Below are 21,092 nucleotides of genomic sequence, written 5' to 3' on the forward strand. Positions count from 1 at the left end.
CTTGTTACTGTGTTACTACTGTTACTGTGTTACTATGTTACTTTGTTACTATGTTACTGTGTTAGTATGTTACTACTGTTACTGTGTTAATAAGTTACTGTGCTACTATGTTAATACGTTACTGTGTTACTACTGTTACTGTGTTACTATGTTACTGTGTTACTATGCTACTGTGTTAATAAGTTACTATGTTACCTTGTTACTGTGTTACTACTGTTACTGTGTTACTATGTTACTTTGTTACTATGTTACTGTGTTACTATGTTACTGTGTTAATAAGTTACTATTTTACTATGTTATTACCATGTCACTGTGTCACTGTTACTTTTCTACTGTGTTACTGTGCTACTATGTTACTACTGTTACTGTGTTACTATGTTACTTTGCTACTATGTTACTGTGTTAATAAGTTACTATGTTACTACTGTTACTGTGCTAATGTGTTACTAAGTTACTGTGCCACTGTGTTACTGTTACTACTGTTACTGTGTTACTACTGTTACTATGTTACTATGTTACTGTGTTACTACTGTTACTGTGTTACTACTGTTACTGTGTAACTGTGTTACTACTGTTACTGTGTTACTATGTTACTGTGTAACTGTGTTACTACTGTTACTATGTTACTGTGTTACTATGTTATTGTGTTACTTTGTTACTATGTTACTACTGTTACTGTGTTACTATGTTACTACTGTGTTACTATGTTACTGTGTTACTATGTTACTGTGTAACTGTGTTACTACTGTTACTATGTTATTGTGTTACTTTGTTACTATGTTACTACTGTTACTGTGTTACTATGTTACTGTGTTACTATGGTTACTGTGTTAGTGTTAATACGCTAGTATGTTACTATGTTACCACTGTTACTGTGTCACTATGTTACTGTGTTACTATGTTACTGTGTTACTATGGTTACTGTGTTAGTGTTAATACGCTAGTATGTTACTATGTTACTACTGTTACTGAGTCACTATGTTACTGTGTTACTATGTTACATTTCACATTAAAACAATACAATGAAAATAAGTGAAGTTCTACTCTACTGTTTCTGAGTCTACCTATCAAAGACATGGGGGGATGTTTCTCTCTCTCTCTCTCTACACACACAAACAGTTGCTGAGTGGACTATCCTGGATTAAAAAAAATGAACAGAATATTCAGAACCGGCCCACCCATTCAAGTATCTCATCAAACTCACCTCCGTGCACACAGAAGTCACTGGTGTACTTGTCCAGGGTCTCCAGCGTGGTGACGTAGGGCGCTCCCTCCACTATCTCATCCACCCACTTGATGGCTCTTACCATCTTGTATCGTTCATCCTGGGTGAAGACCGGGGGACCCTTGTGCTGTGAGATCTCACCTACAGGGTGACGAGGTATTATTACTAATGGTCACTGATATTCATCAAAACACACCGACCACCAGAAGCTAATAGCTGTAGAGTGTTTTCACCTGGCATTAAAGGGACAGTTCATCTTTTAGTATTTTGTTCATTAGAACACTGTTAACATGATCCCCCAAAAAGTGTCCATATCAGCAGTTAAGTTTTCAAGATAGAGCACTTTCAGTACAGAGAAAAAGCTGTGATGATGATGAAATTAGTTGAGTGAACTATCTCTTTAACAAGTGTCCTGTGGTCAGTTCCGGTCCACATTTAGATCCATGTCTGCACATGTTTACTATAGACGAGCCATGATGACCATGTTTACTATAGACGAGCCATGATGACCATGTTGACTATAGACGAGTCATGATGACCATGTTTACTATAGACGAGCCATGATGACCATGTTTACTATAGACGAGCCATGATGACCATGTTTACTATAGACGAGTCATGATGACCATGTTTACTATAGACGAGTCATGATGACCATGTTTACTATAGACGAGCCATGATGACCATGTTTACTATAGACTAGTCATGATGACCATGTTGACTATAAACGAGTCATGATGACCATATTTACTATAGACGAGTCATGATGACCGTGTTGACTATAGACGAGTCATGATGACCGTGTTTACTATAGACGAGTCATGATGACCATGTTTACTATAGACGAGTCATGATGACCATATTTACTATAGACGAGTCATGATGACCATGTTTACTATAGACGAGTCATGATGACCATATTTACTATAGACGAGTCATGATGACCATATTTACTATAGACGAGTCATGATGACCATGTTGACTATAGACGAGTCATGATGACCATATTTACTATAGACGAGTCATGATGATCATGTTTACTATAGACGAGTCATGATGACCATATTTACTATAGACGAGTCATGATGACCATATTTACTATAGACGAGTCATGATGACCATGTTTACTATAGACGAGCCATGATGACCATGTTTACTATAGACGAGCCATGATGACCATGTTTACTATAGACGAGCCATGATGACCATGTTTACTATAGACGAGTCATGATGACCATGTTGACTATAGACGAGTCATGATGACCATATTTACTATAGACGAGTCATGATGACCATATTTACTATAGACGAGTCATGATGACCATATTTACTATAGACGAGTCATGATGACCATATTTACTATAGACGAGTCATGATGACCATATTTACTATAGACGAGTCATGATGACCATGTTTACTATAGACGAGTCATGATGACCATATTTACTATAAACGAGTCATGATGACCATATTTACTATAGACGAGTCATGATGATCATGTTGACTATAGACGAGCCATGAGCAGATAGTGCTCTGAACGTCTTGATCAGATAAGGTATACTCAGCAAGACGTTGCAACAAACAGCACCACGGATATTGAGACAAACGCAACCAAAGACTTTGCTCTCACACAGTCTCTGTGTGCTTCACAAGTGCATGGTCCTGCCCCCCCCTACACAGCTGATTCAAATAATCAAAGCTTGATGATGTGTTGAATATCTGAATCAGCTGTGTAGTGCTAGGGCAAAAACGTGCACCCAGGGGGGACCCAGGACCGAGTTTGGGAAACCCTGCTATACTGCATGCGCTGTAGCCAACTGTCATGTTGTAGTCAACCATTGGCATGACAACGAAGAAAGAAAATAGTAGGCTAGAGCATCAAAAGACTGGACCAGCAGGCTGCTACAGTAAATAGTGTGATGGACTCAAACAGTAACAAAGTGTGTACAACATAGGGATATACAGTATGACCGCCAACACTTGGTTGACTGTGAACTTGTTTTAATAAAGTGAAATAATCCAGCCTGGTCCCAGAACTGTTTGGGTTGTCTGCCAAAGTAACCCCTATGCTCAATGGCATGCCTTGCCATAGAAGTTGGCAAGACAGCACAAACATATTTTGGTCCAGGCTAGAAATGATCAATGTGGGTATGACAAGGGCTTTACAATCTGTGTATATCTTTTTGCAAAGTTTTCAAAACTGCATGTGACATTGACCTTGTCTGTTATAAACCTAAGGGGGATATAGGGGGATGGAGAGAAATACATGACCAGCTGTATAATAGTTTCACACTGACTGTACAGTACATTATCCACACTGTAGCAGAGATAATCCATTATCACGCCTCTCTCCTCTCTCTCTCACCTCTCTCCTCTCTCTATCCCCCCTCTCTCTCTCTCCCTCTCTGTGATAGAGGTTATAGCCTACTATCTATGTGCTCCTTTGTCCCTGACAGACCACAGTGTGTGAGGCTCTATTGTTTGAGTTAAGCCATGTAGTTCTGGGTTATGGTAAACACTGACATGGCGCCCGTCGCACAGTGTGTCTGTGGTCCCAGTGTCAGAGTGCCCTAGTGTGCCATGGGAGGCTGTGATGTGTTGTTGTGTCCCAGCCACTGTTTGGGCCCCTGTGTTACTACTGTCACAACAGTCACAAGTTCTCCCAAGTGGCTTGTGTTCATTAGGAAACGCAATGAAAACAGGTAGTCCATCCAGGTAGTTCATCCTTGTTTCAGTCCATTTTTATTTAATTTGGTGCCTAATGAACACAACCCTGGTGTCTGATGGTGATGAGTTATTAAAGCAGTGGGAGGCTGGCCGCCCGACACCTCCCCATGGCAGGCTGAAGGGTTTGGGAGAGAAGGAGGAGAGGGATAGGGTCTGGTGGGAGATGCTTTGATGTGTGTGTTTGGAGGGTGTTGGCTCTGTGTTGAGGTGATGCAGGTCAAGTCTGGTTGGGCTCTTGGTTGGGGTAGGAGATGTAATGGGGGACTGGTAGTGGCAGTTGAGGGCTGAAAGGATGAGGTCACTATGCTAGGTCTGGGCGTCTGAGGGGATTGGGAGGTGGTGGTTATTCCATGGAGGTCAGGGTCACATTCATTAGGGCCCACAACGGAAATTAAGAATTCATGTTGGACGAGGTAACTCCTGGTATTGGTCCAGGTAACTCCTCCCTGTTTCCATCCATTTTCTTACATTCAGTGCTTAATGAATACAACCCCTGGTATGATGGAGACTCTCCTGTTGCATGCTGGGACTGGAACCCAACCCTGGTGTCATGGAGGCTCTCCTGTTGCATGCTGGGACTGGAACCCCAACCCTGGTGTGATGCAGGCTCTCCTGTTGCATGCTGGGACTGGAACCCCAACCCTGGTGTGATGGAGGCTCCCCTGTTGCATGCTGGGACTGGAACCCCAACCCTGGTGTGATGGAGGCTCTCCTGTTGCATGCTGGGACTGGAACCCCAACCCTGGTGTGATGGAGGCTCCCCTGTTGCATGCTGGGACTTGAACCCCAGCCCTGGTGTGATGGAGGCTCCCCTGTTGCATGCTGGGACTGAAACCCCAGCCCTGGTGTGATGGAGGCTGCCTTGTTGCATGCTGGGACTGGAACCCCAACCCTGGTGTGATGGAGGCTGCCTTGTTGCATGCTGGGACTGGAACCCCAACCCTGAAGCTCTTACCGTCTGTGTGTACTCCAACGATGAGGTAATCTCCCATGGCCTTGGCCTGCCGCAGCTGGTTGGAGTGACCATAATGGACCATGTCATAGCTAGAGGAAGGATAACAAAGCCACAGTTAATACTAGGGAGCATTCATAGGGTCAGTTTCCAAGACGCAGATTAAGCCTATTCCTGGACTGAGAATGTTTTGTAATATAGGAGTAGGCTTAATCTGGTTCCGGGAAACCTGTCCATAATGTACATCTAGTACCACCAAACTGTCAGAGAAACAGTGTCACTATATCCATAGTAGCCATGGAGACCAGCACTGAGCACTCCATCTGTAGTTGATTTGATTATAGCCCAGATTGGGACACAGGTTGGTGCAAAGTAATCTAGCACGGTGATGACTAACAGGTGGACATTAGCATTAGCCTGCTATCACTCAAACTGCTGACATGACAGGCCCTGCAGTGGTTTGGTGTCTGTTCCGGCTCCTCACTCAGTGGTGGTTGAGGTACAGGTACAGTGAGAATTAGCACAGCAAGTGGTAATGCTATACTGTAGGCCCCTGATGTATGGATTCATAAAGCTTTTATAACAGCTACATAAGACATTAAACCATCTGTCATAGTCAGTCATAAACATTATGAACCATGGTATTAGATACAATGAAGCTTGTCATAATGGGTACTAGAGATAATAGGATGTTTTTGTCCTGTGTAGAGGTCGACCAATTATGATTTTTTTCAACGCCGCTACCGATTATTGGAAGACCAAAAAAGCCGATACCGATTAATCGGACGATTAAAAAAAAAATAGTTTATATATATATATATATATATATATATATATATATATATATATATATATATATATATATATATATATATTTGTAATAATGACAATTACAACAATACTGAATGAACAATGAACACTTATTTTAACTTAATATAATACATAAATAAAATCTATTTAGTAAAAAAAAAAAAAGAATGACATGTTCAATTTGTTTTAAATAATGCAAAAAGTGTTGGAGAAGAAAGTAAAAGTGCAATATGTGCCATGTAAAAAAGCTAACGTTTAAGTTCCTTGCTCAGAACATGAGAACATATGAAAGCTGGTGGTTCCTTTTAACATGAGTCTTCAATATTCCCAGGTAAGAAGTTTTAGGTTGTAGTTATTATGACGCGTTGACTATTTCTCTCTATACCATTTGTATTTCATATACCTTTAACTATTGGATGTTCTTATAGGCACTTTAGTACTGCCAGCCTAATCTCAGGAGTTGATAGGCTTGAAGTCATAAACAGCGCTGTGCTTCAAGCATTGCTAAGAGCTGTTGGCAAACGCAGTAAAGTGCTGTTTGAATGAATGCTTACGAGCCTGCTGCTGCCTACCACCGCTCAGTCAGACTGCTCTATCAAATATCAAATCATAGACTTAATTATAATATAATAAACACAGAAATACGATATCTAACGGGTGGCATCCCTAAGTCTAAATATTTCTGTTACATTGTACAACCTTCAATGTTATGTCAGAATTATGTAAAATTCTGGCAAATTAGTTCACAGTTCGCAACGAGCCAGGCGGCCCACACTGCTGCATATACCCTGACTCTGCTTGCACTGAACGCAAGAGAAGTGACACAATTTCCTTAGTTAATATTGCCTGCTAACATTAATTTATTTTAACTAAATATGCAGGTTTAAAAAAATAAACTTCTGTGTATTGATTTTAAGAAAGGCGTTGAGGTTTATGGTTAGATACATTATTGCAACGATTGTGCTTTTTTCAAATGACATCATAGTCTCCTCAGTAGCATGTTATAGTGGAACTGGAATAGCACATTTGTAGTCATGTAGCCTGTGTTATAGAGGCACTTGACATAAAGGCACATTGCCTACAGTAAAGTATTAGAGAGAAAGCTGAAACCTGGAGAATTCTTATCGCCAATAAAATGTCTGTTAACGGTACACATCAACTGTAGTAATTTGACGGATCATAAAAGTGGATAAAATCAGTCATAAGCCATTTACAACTACTGTACATGACCTGCTGCTGCTATAAAATGTCATCAAATTAGAGATGTCACGCTTTAGAGATGTCCAGCCCAGAGCAGTAAGAGAATCTCATGTTGCTAAGTAGCCTGTCTGTCTAAGGGGCAGTGATGACACAGTGAACCCCTGAACCATGGTGTGATGTGGTCGTGTCACTATACACTGCAGACTGCTCTTGTTCCTACTTCCTACTGCCCTTAAGTGAACTTTCAAGATGGACCACTTAATGTTATCACTTTTTTATCAGCTTTCTTTCCCACGTGGCTGTTCTTAAAAGCATGTTTTATTGTTTATTTATTTAACCTTTATTCAACTAGGCAAGTCAGTTATCAACGGTACTGAATGTTAAATGAACACGTTGTATGGCGCGACCAAAAGGACATTGTTTTGTGTGATGACTGAACAGCATAAGCAGTCCCTGACCGTTTCAGACGTTTTGTTCACACTGTCTGTTAGAGCTGTGGAATGGAATCCACATGTTTATTCTAAATAGGGGGCTTAATGTGACTACTGAGTGTGGCTGGTCAGGCCAGAAGTGGTGTGTGTGTGTGTGTGTGTGTGTGTGTGTGTGTGTGTGTGTGTGTGTGTGTGTGTGCGTGCGTGCGTGCGTGTAAGGAGACTGAGACAAAGGACTAAGGGTTACATAAGAGACTATGCTTGTGAGAGAGGCCCTGCAGTCCTAGGCTTGGTGTCCATGTCTCTCTGCCTTCCTGCCTGCCTTCCTGCCTGCCTTCCTGCCTGCCTTCCTGCCTGCCTTCCTGCCTGCCTGCAGTCCTAGGCTTGGTGTCCATGTCTCTCTGCCTTCCTGCCTGCCTTCCTGCCTGCCTGCAGTCCTAGGCTTGGTGTCCATGTCTCTCTGCCTTCCTGCCTGCCTTCCTGCCTGCCTGCAGTCCTAGGCTTGGTGTCCATGTCTCTCTGCCTGCCTTCCTGCCTGCCTTCCTGCCTGCCTGCCTGCCTGATCCTTTAACTGTTTTGTGACAGAGAGCACTATCAGAGGAAGTAGACAGACAACAGAAGAGCACAAGCCCAAAAAAAAGAAGTCCCAAGACCATCTAATTTCCATTACTGGCTGAGACCCCTAGTCTGGCTGATACCAGTCCTCCTGACTTCAGAGTCTGGCTGCTACCAGTCCTCCTGACTTCAGAGTCTGGCTGATACCAGTCCTCCTGACTTCAGATTCTGGCTGATACCAGTCCTCCTGACTTCCGAGTCTGGCTGATACCAGTCCTCCTGAGTTCAGAGTCTGGCTGATACCAGTCCTCCTGACTTCAGATTCTGCCTGATACCAGTCATCCTGACTTCAGAGTCTGCCTGATACCAGTCCTCCTGACTTCAGAGTCTGCCTGATACCAGTCCTCCTGACTTCAGATTCTGGCTGCTACCAGTCCTCCTGACTTCAGATTCTGGCTGCTACCAGTCCTCCTGACTTCAGAGTCTGGCTGATACCAGTCCTCCTGACTTCAGATTCTGGCAGTCCTCCTGACTTCAGAGTCTGGCTGCTACCAGTCCTCCTGACTTCAGATTCTGGCTGATACCAGTCCTCCTGACTTCAGATTCTGGCTGATACCAGTCCTCCTGACTTCAGATTCTGGCTGATACCAGTCCTCCTGACTTCAGAGTCTGGCTGATACCAGTCCTCCTGAGTTCAGAGTCTGGCTGATACCAGTCCTCCTGACTTCAGATTCTGCCTGATACCAGTCCTCCTGACTTCAGAGTCTGCCTGATACCAGTCCTCCTGACTTCAGATTCTGGCTGCTACCAGTCCTCCTGACTTCAGAGTCTGGCTGATACCAGTCCTCCTGACTTCAGATTCTGGCTGCTACCAGTCCTCCTGACTTCAGAGTCTGGCTGATACCAGTCCTCCTGACTTCAGATTCTGGCTGATACCAGTCCTCCTGACTTCAGATTCTGGCTGATACCAGTCCTCCTGACTTCAGATTCTGGCTGATACCAGTCCTCCTGACTTCAGAGTCTGGCTTATACCAGTCCTCCTGACTTCAGATTCTGGCTGCTACCAGTCCTCCTGACTTCAGAGTCTGGCTGATACCAGTCCTCCTGACTTCAGATTCTGGCTGATACCAGTCCTCCTGATGTCAGAGTCTGGGAAGCTGTTTGATGTTGTCAGCACCAAACGTCGATAATGAACGGAACTGTGCCTTTACTGGTTGGTTGTCCTCTGTGTCTCTCTCACTCAAACACGCACAGCCACTCAGAGCCTCCAAGTGTCTTCCCCTTGTTTAATAACTGTTGGGTTTTCAAATCCAAACAACCAGAGCTCTCAACCCCCAAGATATATATTTTTTGAAAGAACCAATCAATATCCCTACTCTGAGACGGATCAAATATAAAATTATAATGACTGGCTTTCCAAACCATTGGGGCACAGCACGCTGTGTACAACGTGGGTCTGCACAACGTGGGTCTGCACAACGTGGGTCTGCACGTCAGCCAGGCTAGCAACCCTCCAGCAAGACAGCCCAAACATTTGTTCTCGTTTTTCTTGTTGTTCAAATCTTTGTTTGATGCCTGTGTCTAATGGTTTCTTGTATTTACCACAAATACTTCATATGATATCGCTCTCATAAAGATAATCTATGCTGTTATTAAAATGTGCTTGGACATACTATCTATACATGATATACCATGTACCATAGATACATGACACAGGCCTAGAAAGGCTTCTTGTGCTATCTCTCTCATAAAGATAATCTATGGTGTCATTACATCTGTTAGGATTATTACTACTACTACTACAGACATCACCTCAGAATGACTCTTCCCCTGACTGAGATTATTACTACTGGGGATTTACAGACAGACATCACCTCAGAATGACTCTTCCCCTGACTAAGATTATTACTACTGGGGATTTACAGACAGACATCACCTCAGAATGACTCTTCCCCTGACTGAGATTATTACTACTGGGGATTTACAGATAGACATCACCTCAGAATGACTCTTCCCCTGACTGAGATTATTACTACTGGGGATTTACAGACAGACATCACCTCAGAATGACTCTTCCCCTGACTGAGATTATTACTACTGGGGATTTACAGACAGACATCACCTCAGAATGAATCTTCCCCTGACTGAGATTATTACTACTGGGGATTTACAGACAGACATCACCTCAGCATTACTCCTCCCCTGACTAAGATTGTAAACTGCATGTTTATAGGCTGTGTTCTTGGTCGTCTTCATTAGGGCACACACGTTTTCAAACATTTTGCAACAGTAAATGAAAATGAGCATCCAGTTAGTCCCTTCCTGTTTCAGTATGTTTTTTTTGTTGCCTAATGAACACAACACAGCCTGGCAGCAGCTATGTGAAAGCCTGAGTGAGGAGTGTCAGTGGACTTTAGAGCTCAGTTGATGATGTTGCTGACTTGGACCCTGGCTACCTTCTGTCACTGGAAACCAATTAACAACAGAATGTCTCAAACTTCAACCCTAAAGGCAGGACAGTGTCTAGATTAGGGTTGCAAAATAAATTCCCTGGTTTTCCAGAAATCCTGTTTGAATTCCGGATTTCCTGCTTATTCCCTCCTGATTCCGTGAATCCTCCAACAGCGATTTCGGGAAAACCAGGGAATTTATTGAAAGTTCACGAAATTGAATTTTTTTCTGACACTGACAAGTGACACTCCAACAATTGATAGTTTAGCAGATTTAAGGCTAGATTCAATCAGATCAAGCGTTAACTAGTTAACCGCATAGCTGATGTTTTGGAGGTGTCGGAGGTGTAACTGCATTAGAGCCGTCAAAGCAGAGTGTCTGCTTGTGTGGTCATTGTCACAAAGCCACACCCCTCCCACTCGCGTTAGAAGTTCAGAATGAGTAAGTGTTGGCTATTTCGGAAAAATTACACTCAAATTGAAAATCACAAAACAAAATGATGAGAAAATGATTATTTCTATCAGCCTAATAGAGGGGCAGATTACAGCTCACATTCCAGTGCTCAAACTTCTAAACAAGTTGGGATTTCTCTTAATGCAACTCCATGCAGCCAATGGCAATGTCCGCTTTAGGTATAATGCCACTTGTGGATTTGACAGCTCTCACTTCCAACACTGCCAAAACAACCGCCATGCGGGTCTTGGCTAGCGCAGATCTGACAGAATCTAGCCTAAAGTCTCACTGACAGACAACAAATATATATTTCCTTTCCTGAGTCAATCTGCCCAGTGCTGCTCCTAGGGCCTGCTACAGATGCTGACGGTGCTAGATGTCAACAAGAATATGGTGATGCTGCTGCAATGTATGGCCAAACAATGTACTGTATTTAGCGAGGACAGACGAGTGAGTCCGCAGGGCATGAACTTTCATGGACATGGCAGGTGTGGGCCGAGGGGTTAGAAGGGTTAGTGAAATGAGCTCTGTTCACACAGGCTCGCTTTGGGAACTCACCCCACCGATTAATATTCTGGCATCCGAAACATTCTGCAACATTCCATCTAACCACGGCTAGGTGGCTGCACCAAAACGACTGGAATTCTCCCAGAGAAAGCCGCCGTAATGCTGATCTTCACGCGCATGAATTCAAAGCGTGTTTTTTTCCTACATTCCTGATGTGGGTCAGGTACATGTCCTGTAGCTTCTGACTCTGCCCCAGGGGGAGATTGTGTGTGACGGTGTTTCTCATGGCAGAAACACTCGACAACGTCAGTGTTTAGTTTCCACACACTACCACTCCGTTTTGAAACAAACTCTGACCACGGAACAATGGCAGGCTTGTTAGTGTTTCCACTGCCCGTACGCTCGGCTGCTTCATAAGCAGGTTACAACACAGAGGAAGAGGGTGCTGTGGTCTATACGCCTACAGCACAACACAGTGGGTGTCAGGGAGGTGGAGCGAGTTATAGTGCAGGCCTATGGGGTGCTGTTTGTAACATGTTGTATTTTGTGAAAATTATGAATTCAGTGCAACAAAATACAAACATGCAAGGAAATATAGCATGCAACAAACGCCCTTGTTCCTGGAGAGAGGGACAGATGTTGAAGACTTCAGAGTGCTGACACTGTACTCTGAAGTGTGTTGGAAGGAATGTGGACTGTTGACACTGGGTATTATCTCAGAGGTCCCTCTTCCTGTCTTGAATTATCTGACTTTTGGTGGTATTTAGGTGGTATTCCATGCACTGTGCACAGGAATCTACAAGTAATTCCAGATCAAATATCCGAAATCCACAGCAAAAGAAGTAGAGTCAAGTTGTACACTCGTACAATAGGGGCGTTCCTGCATGTGGGCATTTCGGGGCGTTCCTGCATATGGGCATTCCAGCATCTGCAGGAACGCCCCCCCTCAAGCATCCCATTGGTTCCTTCATGAACATCCCCCCCATCGAGCATCCCATTCATTCCTGCATGAATGCTGGGAGGCTAGGGCAACACTGTGTGCTAGTTAAATAACTAACGCACAAAAAAACATATTTTTTGCACAAATTGTTTACATCCCTGATAGTGAACAGTTCTCCTTTACCAAGATAATCTATCCACCTGACAGGTGTGGCATATCAAGAAGCTTATCAAACATCATGATCATTACACAGGTGCACCTTATGCTGGGGACAATAAAAGGCCACTCTAAAATGTGCAGCTTTGTCACACAACACAATGCCACAGAAGTCTCAAGTTTGAGGGAGCGTGCAATTGGCATGCTGACTGCAGGAATGTCCACCAGAGTTGTTGCCAGATAAATTAATGTTCATTTCTCTACCATAACCTCACCACCGCAGACCACGTGTAACCACGCCAGCCCAGGACCTCCAAATCCGGCTTCTTCACCTGCGGGATCATCTGAGACCAGCCACCCGGTCAGCTGATGAAACTGAGGAGTATTTCTGTCTGCAATAAAGCCCTTTTGTGGGGAAAAACTCATTCTGATTGTGTAACAGAGTCCTCCTGCTGTGTAAGGGAGTCCTTCTAAGGACTAGCTGGCTGAGCTAGCACACGGTGTACTTCTCTCCCACCTGCTGAACACCTGCCCCCGCCGTCGTTACCTGAACTGCGGAAAACAGTGCCTGTCAGGCAAGGGGTGAAGGACACTGTCTACCGGTGTAGGGCTAACTAGCTACCCTTCTTCTGTGGCGTTTATCCGTGGCTGGCATCCAACCTTATTGTGCATTAACGCCACCAACTGTACTGGAGCACCCCTACCTTCTGCTTCTCCCTAACTTAAACATTTACCAATAGAAGTATAAAGAGGGGTTCCTGCAGATGCAGGAATGTCCACATGCAGGAACACCCCGAATTGCCGGGCACAATTGCACCCTTCTCCACCTGTATGCACACTATGCGTGAATGCAGTTTGCCTAGGCTACAGTCGCCTGCATAGCCTATCCTATCGCTCGAATAAGATGCAAAGTGAGTACCCTGGTGGCATGTTGCCATTACTGAGAGTAAGACTGGAAGGTAAACATACCTGGCATGTGATGCGGCAGCCTATTGAAACACTTTTCTGTTTTGACAGGCGGAATGCCGATGGAATGGAGCAAGCATGCGCTGCTGTTTATGGCAGTATTTCTAAGTGCATTGGCTATGGACAGTTCACTGTACATCACATACATTGTGAAATGATGCTACGTTTTCACCACATTAAAAAATATACAATCTTAGTAATATACTATATTTGTGTAAGTATCATAGAGGTGGGCATGCCTCAAGTTTCTGAGAAAAATGTATTTAATTGTATGCATGCTCAGGGCAACAATGTAGCAACACAGGCCTTCTATCTAGCTGTCACTGTAACGTTAATGTTATTCTGTATCACTCACCACCCGTCACACCACACCCGGATGGTTCGTCTTCTCTTCTCCGGACTGCAAGCTGTAGCGCCGAGGTTCGTCCCTGCATCTTTCCCTGTTGTGTTCATTGGGTGATGTCCGTTCTTGATCATTTTGTGCACGAAAAGACTACGATGATATTATATATGATATTTCAACGTAGCCTGTATCCTGGACAAGCAACCCCTAATAATAGCACGAACGAAGACACAAATATACCTGCACCGTTCGATTTTATGTCTAGGCTTTATCTAATGTATGTCCTTTTGCAGGATAGCCGGTTTCTGCATAGAAGTGACGCCTGAGCAGCATAACCGTGGGACAACGCCTCCTATCCCGGGGAAGTGGCGTCACATGGCATTGGATCGTACGATGACTGCTAGTGGATAGCCGACATATTGTTACATAATAGAGGCATGCTCCACTGTCATGTGATTAGATCTGGATTCACACGTAAGGCCAACCATGTGTATACACATTAAGAATATAGTTACAGTGTGAAATGAACATGAAATAGAAGAGGACATCTGGTCCCTGTTCTTCACATTCATTCTTTAACATACAGGCTACAATAGGCTACATCCATAATCCATCAAATAGCAGGTCCCAGAGCCTGCAAGTCCCTTAGAATAGAATATAACCTACATATATACAATAGAATAGACACATGTAGAATAGAAAAGTCACGCATAGAATATAATATACACGTATAGAATATAATAAACACTTGTAAAATAGAACAGAATATACATGTATAGAATAGAATACAATATACACATATACTTGTAGAATAGAATAGAATGTACATGTATGGTATAGAATCGAATATACACATATAGAATAGAAAATACACATATACCCATAGAATATAGTATAGAATATAAACATATATAATAGAATATAAACGTATGGAATAAAATAGAATATACACGTATAGAATATATGTACACATATAGAATAGAATTGAATATACATGTATAGAGTAGAAAATACACACATAGAATAGAATATACACTTATAGAATAAAATAGAATATACACGTACAGAATAGAACATACACATATACCTGTAGAATATAATATAATATACACCTATAGAATATAGACATATAGAATAGACTAGAATCTACACATATACCTGTAGAATAGAAGAAAATATATTCGTAAATAATAGAATATACACGTACAGAATAGAAAAAACATATAGAATAGAATATACACATATAGAATAAAATAGAATATACACATACAGAGTAAAATAGAATATACACATATAGCTGTAAAATAGAATATACACATATAGCTGTAAAATAGAATATACACATACAGAGTAAAATAGAATATACACATACAGAGTAAAATAGAATATACACATACAGAGTAAAATAGAATATACACATATAGCTGTAAAATAGAATATACACATATAGCTGTAAAATAGAATATACACATACAGAGTAAAATAGAATATACACATACAGAGTAAAATAGAATATACACATATAGCTGTAAAATAGAATATACACATATAGCTGTAAAATAGAATATACACATACAGAGTAAAATAGAATATACACATATAGCTGTAAAATAGAATATACACATATAGCTGTAAAATAGAATATACACATACAGAGTAAAATAGAATATACACATACAGAGTAAAATAGAATATACACATACAGAGTAAAATAGAATATACACATATAGCTGTAAAATAGAAAATACACGTATGGAAGAGAATATACATATATTGAATAAAATAGAATATACACATGTAGAGTGAAATAGAACATACACATATAGAATAGAATATACAAGTATAGAATAGAATATACACATATAGAATAGAATATACAAGTATAGAATAGAATATACACATGTAGAGTGAAATAGAACATACACATATAGAATAGAATATACACATATAGAATAGAATATACAAGTATAGAATAGAATATACACATATAGAATAGAATATACAAGTATAGAATAGAATATACACATGTAGAGTGAAATAAAACATACACATATAGAATAGAATATACAAGTATAGAATAGAACATACACATATAGAATAGAATATACAAGTATAGAATAGAACATACACATATAGAATAGAATATACAAGTATAGAATAGAATATACACATGTAGAATAGAATATACAAATATAGAATAGAATATACACGTACAGAATAGAATTTACACATATAGAATAGAATATACACAAATATAGAATATATAGTTGAAGTCGGAAGTTTACATACACTTAGGTTGGAGTCATTAAAACTCGTTTCTCAAACACTCCACAAATTTCTTGTTGACAAACTATAGTTTTGGCAAGTCGGTTAGGACATCTACTTTGTGCATGACACAAGTCATTTTTCCAACAATTGTTTACAGACAGATTATTTCACTTATATTTCACTGTATCACAATTCCAGTGGGTCAGAAGTTTACATACACTAAGTTGACTGTGCCTTTAAACAGCTTGGAAAATTCCAGAAAATGATGTCATGGCTTTAGAAGCATCTGATAGGCTAATTGACATCATTTGAGTCAATTGGAGGTGTACCTGTGGATGTATTTCAAGCCAACCTTCAAACTCAGTGCCTCTTTGCTTGACATCATGGGAAAATCAAAAGAAATCAGCCAAGACCTCAGAAAAATTGTAGACCTCCACAAGTCAAACGCCTGAAGGTACCACATTCATCTGTACAAACAATAGTACACAAGTATAAACACCATGGGACCACGCAGCCGTCCTACCGCTCAGGAAGGAGACGCGTTCTGTCTCCTAGAGATGAACGTACTTTGGTGCGAAAAGTGCAAATCAATCCCAGAACAACAGCAAAGGACCTTGTGAAGATGCTGGAGGAAACAGGTGAAAAAGTATCTATGTCCACAGTAAAACGAGTCCTATATCGACATAACCTGAAAGGCCGCTTAGCAAGGAAGAAGCCACTGCCCAAAGTTCCATTCGAACGCGATTTTTTCCCAGGACAACTTGCAGACTTGTTTACGTGCTGCTGTGCGTTTTTGTTGCCAACCTTACTTTGCTACCTGACAACTTTACGGTTTTTACTTTTTAATTACCGTTTATATTTTTAGTTTTTCCCTCACTCAACTTTTTTCATTCCGGACGTTTTATCTGGACATGGTTCGTCAGGACCTCCACCAGCCGAAGCTAAGTAGTAACATTAACATGATGCCTTCTAATTGCAGTCGCTGTACTCATAATATACAGGAGAACGATCGCCTTATGGCAAGGATAGCTGTGCTGCAAGTCCAGCTTCAGACGCAATCGTTAGGCAAGGGTAATTTCAGTGTAGAAAAGGATGAAACAACGTCTGTGCCACCAGTAAGTACAGATAGTAACGTTAGTATAAATCCCCTCACACGGTCCCCGCAGCCAAACAACTTTCTCATGGCTTCTGGAGGGAAATGCTGTAGGAATGCTCAACCGGTGTCGCTCATTCAGCTGAAACTTTCAACCGGTTCTCCCCATTAAGCAGCAGGTCGGAGTCAGAGGCCGAAACTTCTCTGGTCACTACTCCTCCCGTTACGGGGTCTGAGACGCCGAAGCTTCCCACCATTAGTTCTGACAAATTGAAAACCCTAGTCATTGGCGACTCCATTACCCGCAGTATTAGACTTAAAACTAATCATCCAGCGATCATACACTGTTTACCAGGGGGCAGGGCTACCAACGTTAAGGCTAATCTGAAGATGGTGCTGGCTAAAGCTAAAACTGGCGAGTGTAGAGAGTATAGAGAGATTGTTATCCACGTCGGCACTAACGATGTTAGGATGAAACAGTCAGAGGTCACCAAGTGCAACATAGCTTCAGCGTGTAAATCAGATAGAAAGTTGTGTCGGCATCGAGTAATTGTCTCTGGCCCCCTCCCAGTTAGGGGGAGTGATGAGCTCTACAGCAGAGTCTCACAACTCAATCGCTGGTTGAAAACTGTTTTCTGCCCCTCCCAAAATATATAATTTGTAGATAATTGGCCCTCTTTCTGGAACTCACCCACAAACAGGACCACGCCTGGCCTGTTGAGGAGTGACGGACTCCATCCTAGCTGGAGGGGTGCTCTCATCTTATCTACGAACATAGACAGGGCTCTAACTCCCCAAGCTCCACAATGAAACAGGGTGCAGGCCAGGCAGCAGGCTGTTAGCCAGCCTGCCAGCTTAGTGGAGTCTGCCACTAGCACAGTCCCCATTGAGACTGTGCCTCGACCTAGGTTGGGCAAAACTAAACATGGCGGTGTTCGCCTTAGCAATCTCACTAGAATAAAGACCTCCTCCATTCCTGCCATTATTGAAAGAGATCGTGATACCTCACATCTCAAAATAGGGCTACTTAATGTTAGATCCCTCACTTCAAAGGCAGTTATAGTCAATGAACTAATCACTGATCATAATCTTGATGTGATTGACCTGACTGAAACATGGCTTAAGCCTGATGAATTTACTGTGTTAAATGAGGCCTCACCTCCTGGTTACACTAGCGACCATATCCCCCGTGCATCCCACAAAGGCGGAGGTGTTGCTAACATTTACGATAGCAAATTTCAATTTACAAAAAAAAAACGACGTTTTTGTCTTTTGAGCTTCTAGTCATGAAATATATGCAGCCTACTCAATCACTTTTTATAGCTACTGTTTACAGGCCTCCTGGGCCATATACAGCGTTCCTCACTGAGTTCCCTGAATTCCTATCGGACATTGTAGTCATAGCAGATAATATTCACATTTTTGGTGACTTTAATATTCACATGGAAAAGTCCACAGACCCACTCCAAAAGGCTTTCGGAGCCATCATCGACTCAGTGGGTTTTGTCCAACATGTTTCTGGACCTACTCACTGCCACAGTCATACTCTGGACCTAGTTTTGTCCCATGGAATAAATGTTGTGGATCTTAATGTTTTTCCCCATAATCCTGGACTATCGGACCACCTTTTTATTATGTTTGCAATCGGAACAAATTATCTGCTCAGACCCCAACCAAGGAGCATCAAAAGTCGTGCTATAAATTCTCAGACAACCCAAAGATTCCTTGATGCCCTTCCAGACTCCCTCTGCCTACCCAAGGACGTCAGAGGACAAAAATCAGTTAGCCACCTAACTGAGGAACTCAATTTAACCTTGCGCAATATTCTAGATGCAGTTGCACCCCTAAAAACATTTGTCATAAGAAACTAGCTCCCTGGTATACAGAAAATACCCGAGCTCTGAAGCAAGCTTCCAGAAAATTGGAACGGAAATGGCGCCACACCAAACTGGAAATCTTCCGACTAGCTTGGAAAGACAGTACCGTGCAGTATCGAAGAGCCCTCACTGCTGCTCGATCATCCTATTTTTCCAACTTAATTGAGGAAAATAAGAACAATCCGAAATTTATTTTTGATACTGTCGCAAAGCTAACTAAAAAGCAGCATTTGTCACGTCCTGACCAGCAAAGGGAGTAATTGTATTATAATTTGGTCAGGACGTGGCAGATGGGTATTTGTTTTGAATGGTTTAGGTTGAGTGTGAATTTTGTAGGGGTGTTTGATTTATTATTTCCGGGTTTTGGTTTATGTTCTATGTTTTGTATGTCTAGGTTCATTCTAGTTCTTTGTATTTCTATGTCTAAGTAATTGGGTGTTGGACTCTCAATTGGAGGCAGGTGTTTTCTGTTGCCTCTGATTGAGAGTCCTATATATAGGTTTGTGTTTTGGTTGTAGTTTGTGGGTAGTTGTTTTTGCATTGCGTTGTATATAGCCTGCAAAACTGTTCCTGTCGGTCATTGTTTCTTGTTTTTTCGTGGTGTTCACATTTAAATAAAATATGATGAGCACGCAACCCGCTGCGTATTGGTCCACTTTTTCCGACAGCGATTTCTCCATATCTTCAGACGAAGAGGAGCGTGACAGCATTCCTCAAGAGAGGATGGCTTTCACTTCAGCAGTAATAAATTCATGAACTTCTTTGAGGAAAAGATCATGATCATTAGAAAGCAAATTACGGACTCCTCTTTAAATCTGCGCATTCCTCCAAAGCTCCGTTGTCCTGAGTCTGGACAACTCTGCCAGGACCTAGGATCAAGGGAGACACTAAAGTGTTTTAGTACTATATCTACTATATCTCTTGACACAATGATGAAAATAATCATGGCCTCTAAACCTTCAAGCTGCATACTAGACCTTATTCCAACTAAACTACTGAAAAAGCTGCTTCCTGTGCTTGGCCCTCCTATGTTGAACATAATAAACGGCTCTCTATCCACCGGATGTGTACCAAACTCACTAAAAGTGTCAGTAATAAAGCCTCTCTTGAAAAAGCCAAATCATGACCCAGAAAATATAAAAAACTATCGGCCTATATCGAATCGTCCATTCCTCTCAAAAATGTTAGAAAAAGCTGTTGCGCAGCAACTCCCTGCCTTCCTAAAGACAAACAATGTATACGAAACGCTTCAGTCTGGTTTTAGACCCCATCATAGCACTGAGACTGCACTTGTGAAGGTGGTAAATTACCTTTTAATGGCATCAGACCGAGGCTCTGCATCTGTTCTCGTGCTCCTAGATCTTAGTGCTGCTTTTGATACCATCGATCACCACATTCTTTTGGAGAGATTGGAAACCCAAATTGGTCTACACGGACAAGCTCTGTCCTGGTTTAGATCTTATCTGTCGGAAAGATATCAGTTTGTCTCTGTGAATGGTTTGCCCTCTGACAAATCAACTGTACATTTCGGTGTTCCTCAAGGTTCCGTTTTAGGACCACTATTGTTTTCACTATATATTTTACCTCTTGGGGATGTCATTCGAAAACATAATCTTAAATTTCACTGCTATGCGGATGACACACAGCTGTACATTTCAATGAAACATGAAGAAGCCCCAAAATTGCCCTCGATAGAAGCCTGTGTTTCAGACATAAGGAAGTGGATGGCTGCAAACTTTCTACTTTTAAACTCGGACAAAACAGAGATGCTTGTTCTAGGTCCCAAGAAACAAAGAGATCTTCTGTTGAATCTGACAATTAATCTTGATGGTTGTACAGTCGTCTCAAATAAAACTGTGAAGGACCTCGGCGTTACTCTGGACCCTGATCTCTCTTTTGAAGAACATATCAAGACTGTTTCAAGGACAGCTTTTTTCCATCTACGTAACATTGCACAAATCAGAAACTTTCTGTCCACAAATGATGCAGAAAAATGAATCCATGCTTTTGTTACTTCTAGGTTGGACTACTGCAATGCTCTACTTTCCGGCTACCCGGATAAAGCACTAAATAAACTTCAGTTAGTGCTAAATACGGCTGCTAGAATCCTGACTAGAACAAAAAAATGTGATCATATT

The 21,092-nt window shown here is 41.8% G+C and overlaps 1 protein-coding gene across 2 annotated transcripts in view; it reads right to left on the reverse strand.

Moving 5' to 3' along the window:
* LOC115207090 (ethanolamine-phosphate cytidylyltransferase-like) overlaps window positions 1–14,205 on the reverse strand; it is a 31,941-nt gene extending 17,736 nt beyond the window's left edge. For both annotated transcript variants that reach the window (XM_029774095.1, XM_029774089.1), the window contains exons 1-3: window positions 13,729–14,205; window positions 4,908–4,996; window positions 1,205–1,366 (exon numbers count right to left, since the gene is read on the reverse strand). In XM_029774095.1, coding sequence (XP_029629955.1) covers window positions 1,205–1,366; window positions 4,908–4,996; window positions 13,729–13,850 — 373 coding nt within the window. In that variant the 5' untranslated portion in view covers window positions 13,851–14,205. The remainder of the gene's footprint in view (window positions 1–1,204; window positions 1,367–4,907; window positions 4,997–13,728) is intronic.
* Window positions 14,206–21,092: the final 6,887 nt, after the last annotated feature.

Source organism: Salmo trutta, chromosome 1 (genome assembly GCF_901001165.1).
Source record: "Salmo trutta chromosome 1, fSalTru1.1, whole genome shotgun sequence".
NCBI classification, from domain to species: Eukaryota; Metazoa; Chordata; class Actinopteri; order Salmoniformes; family Salmonidae; genus Salmo; species Salmo trutta.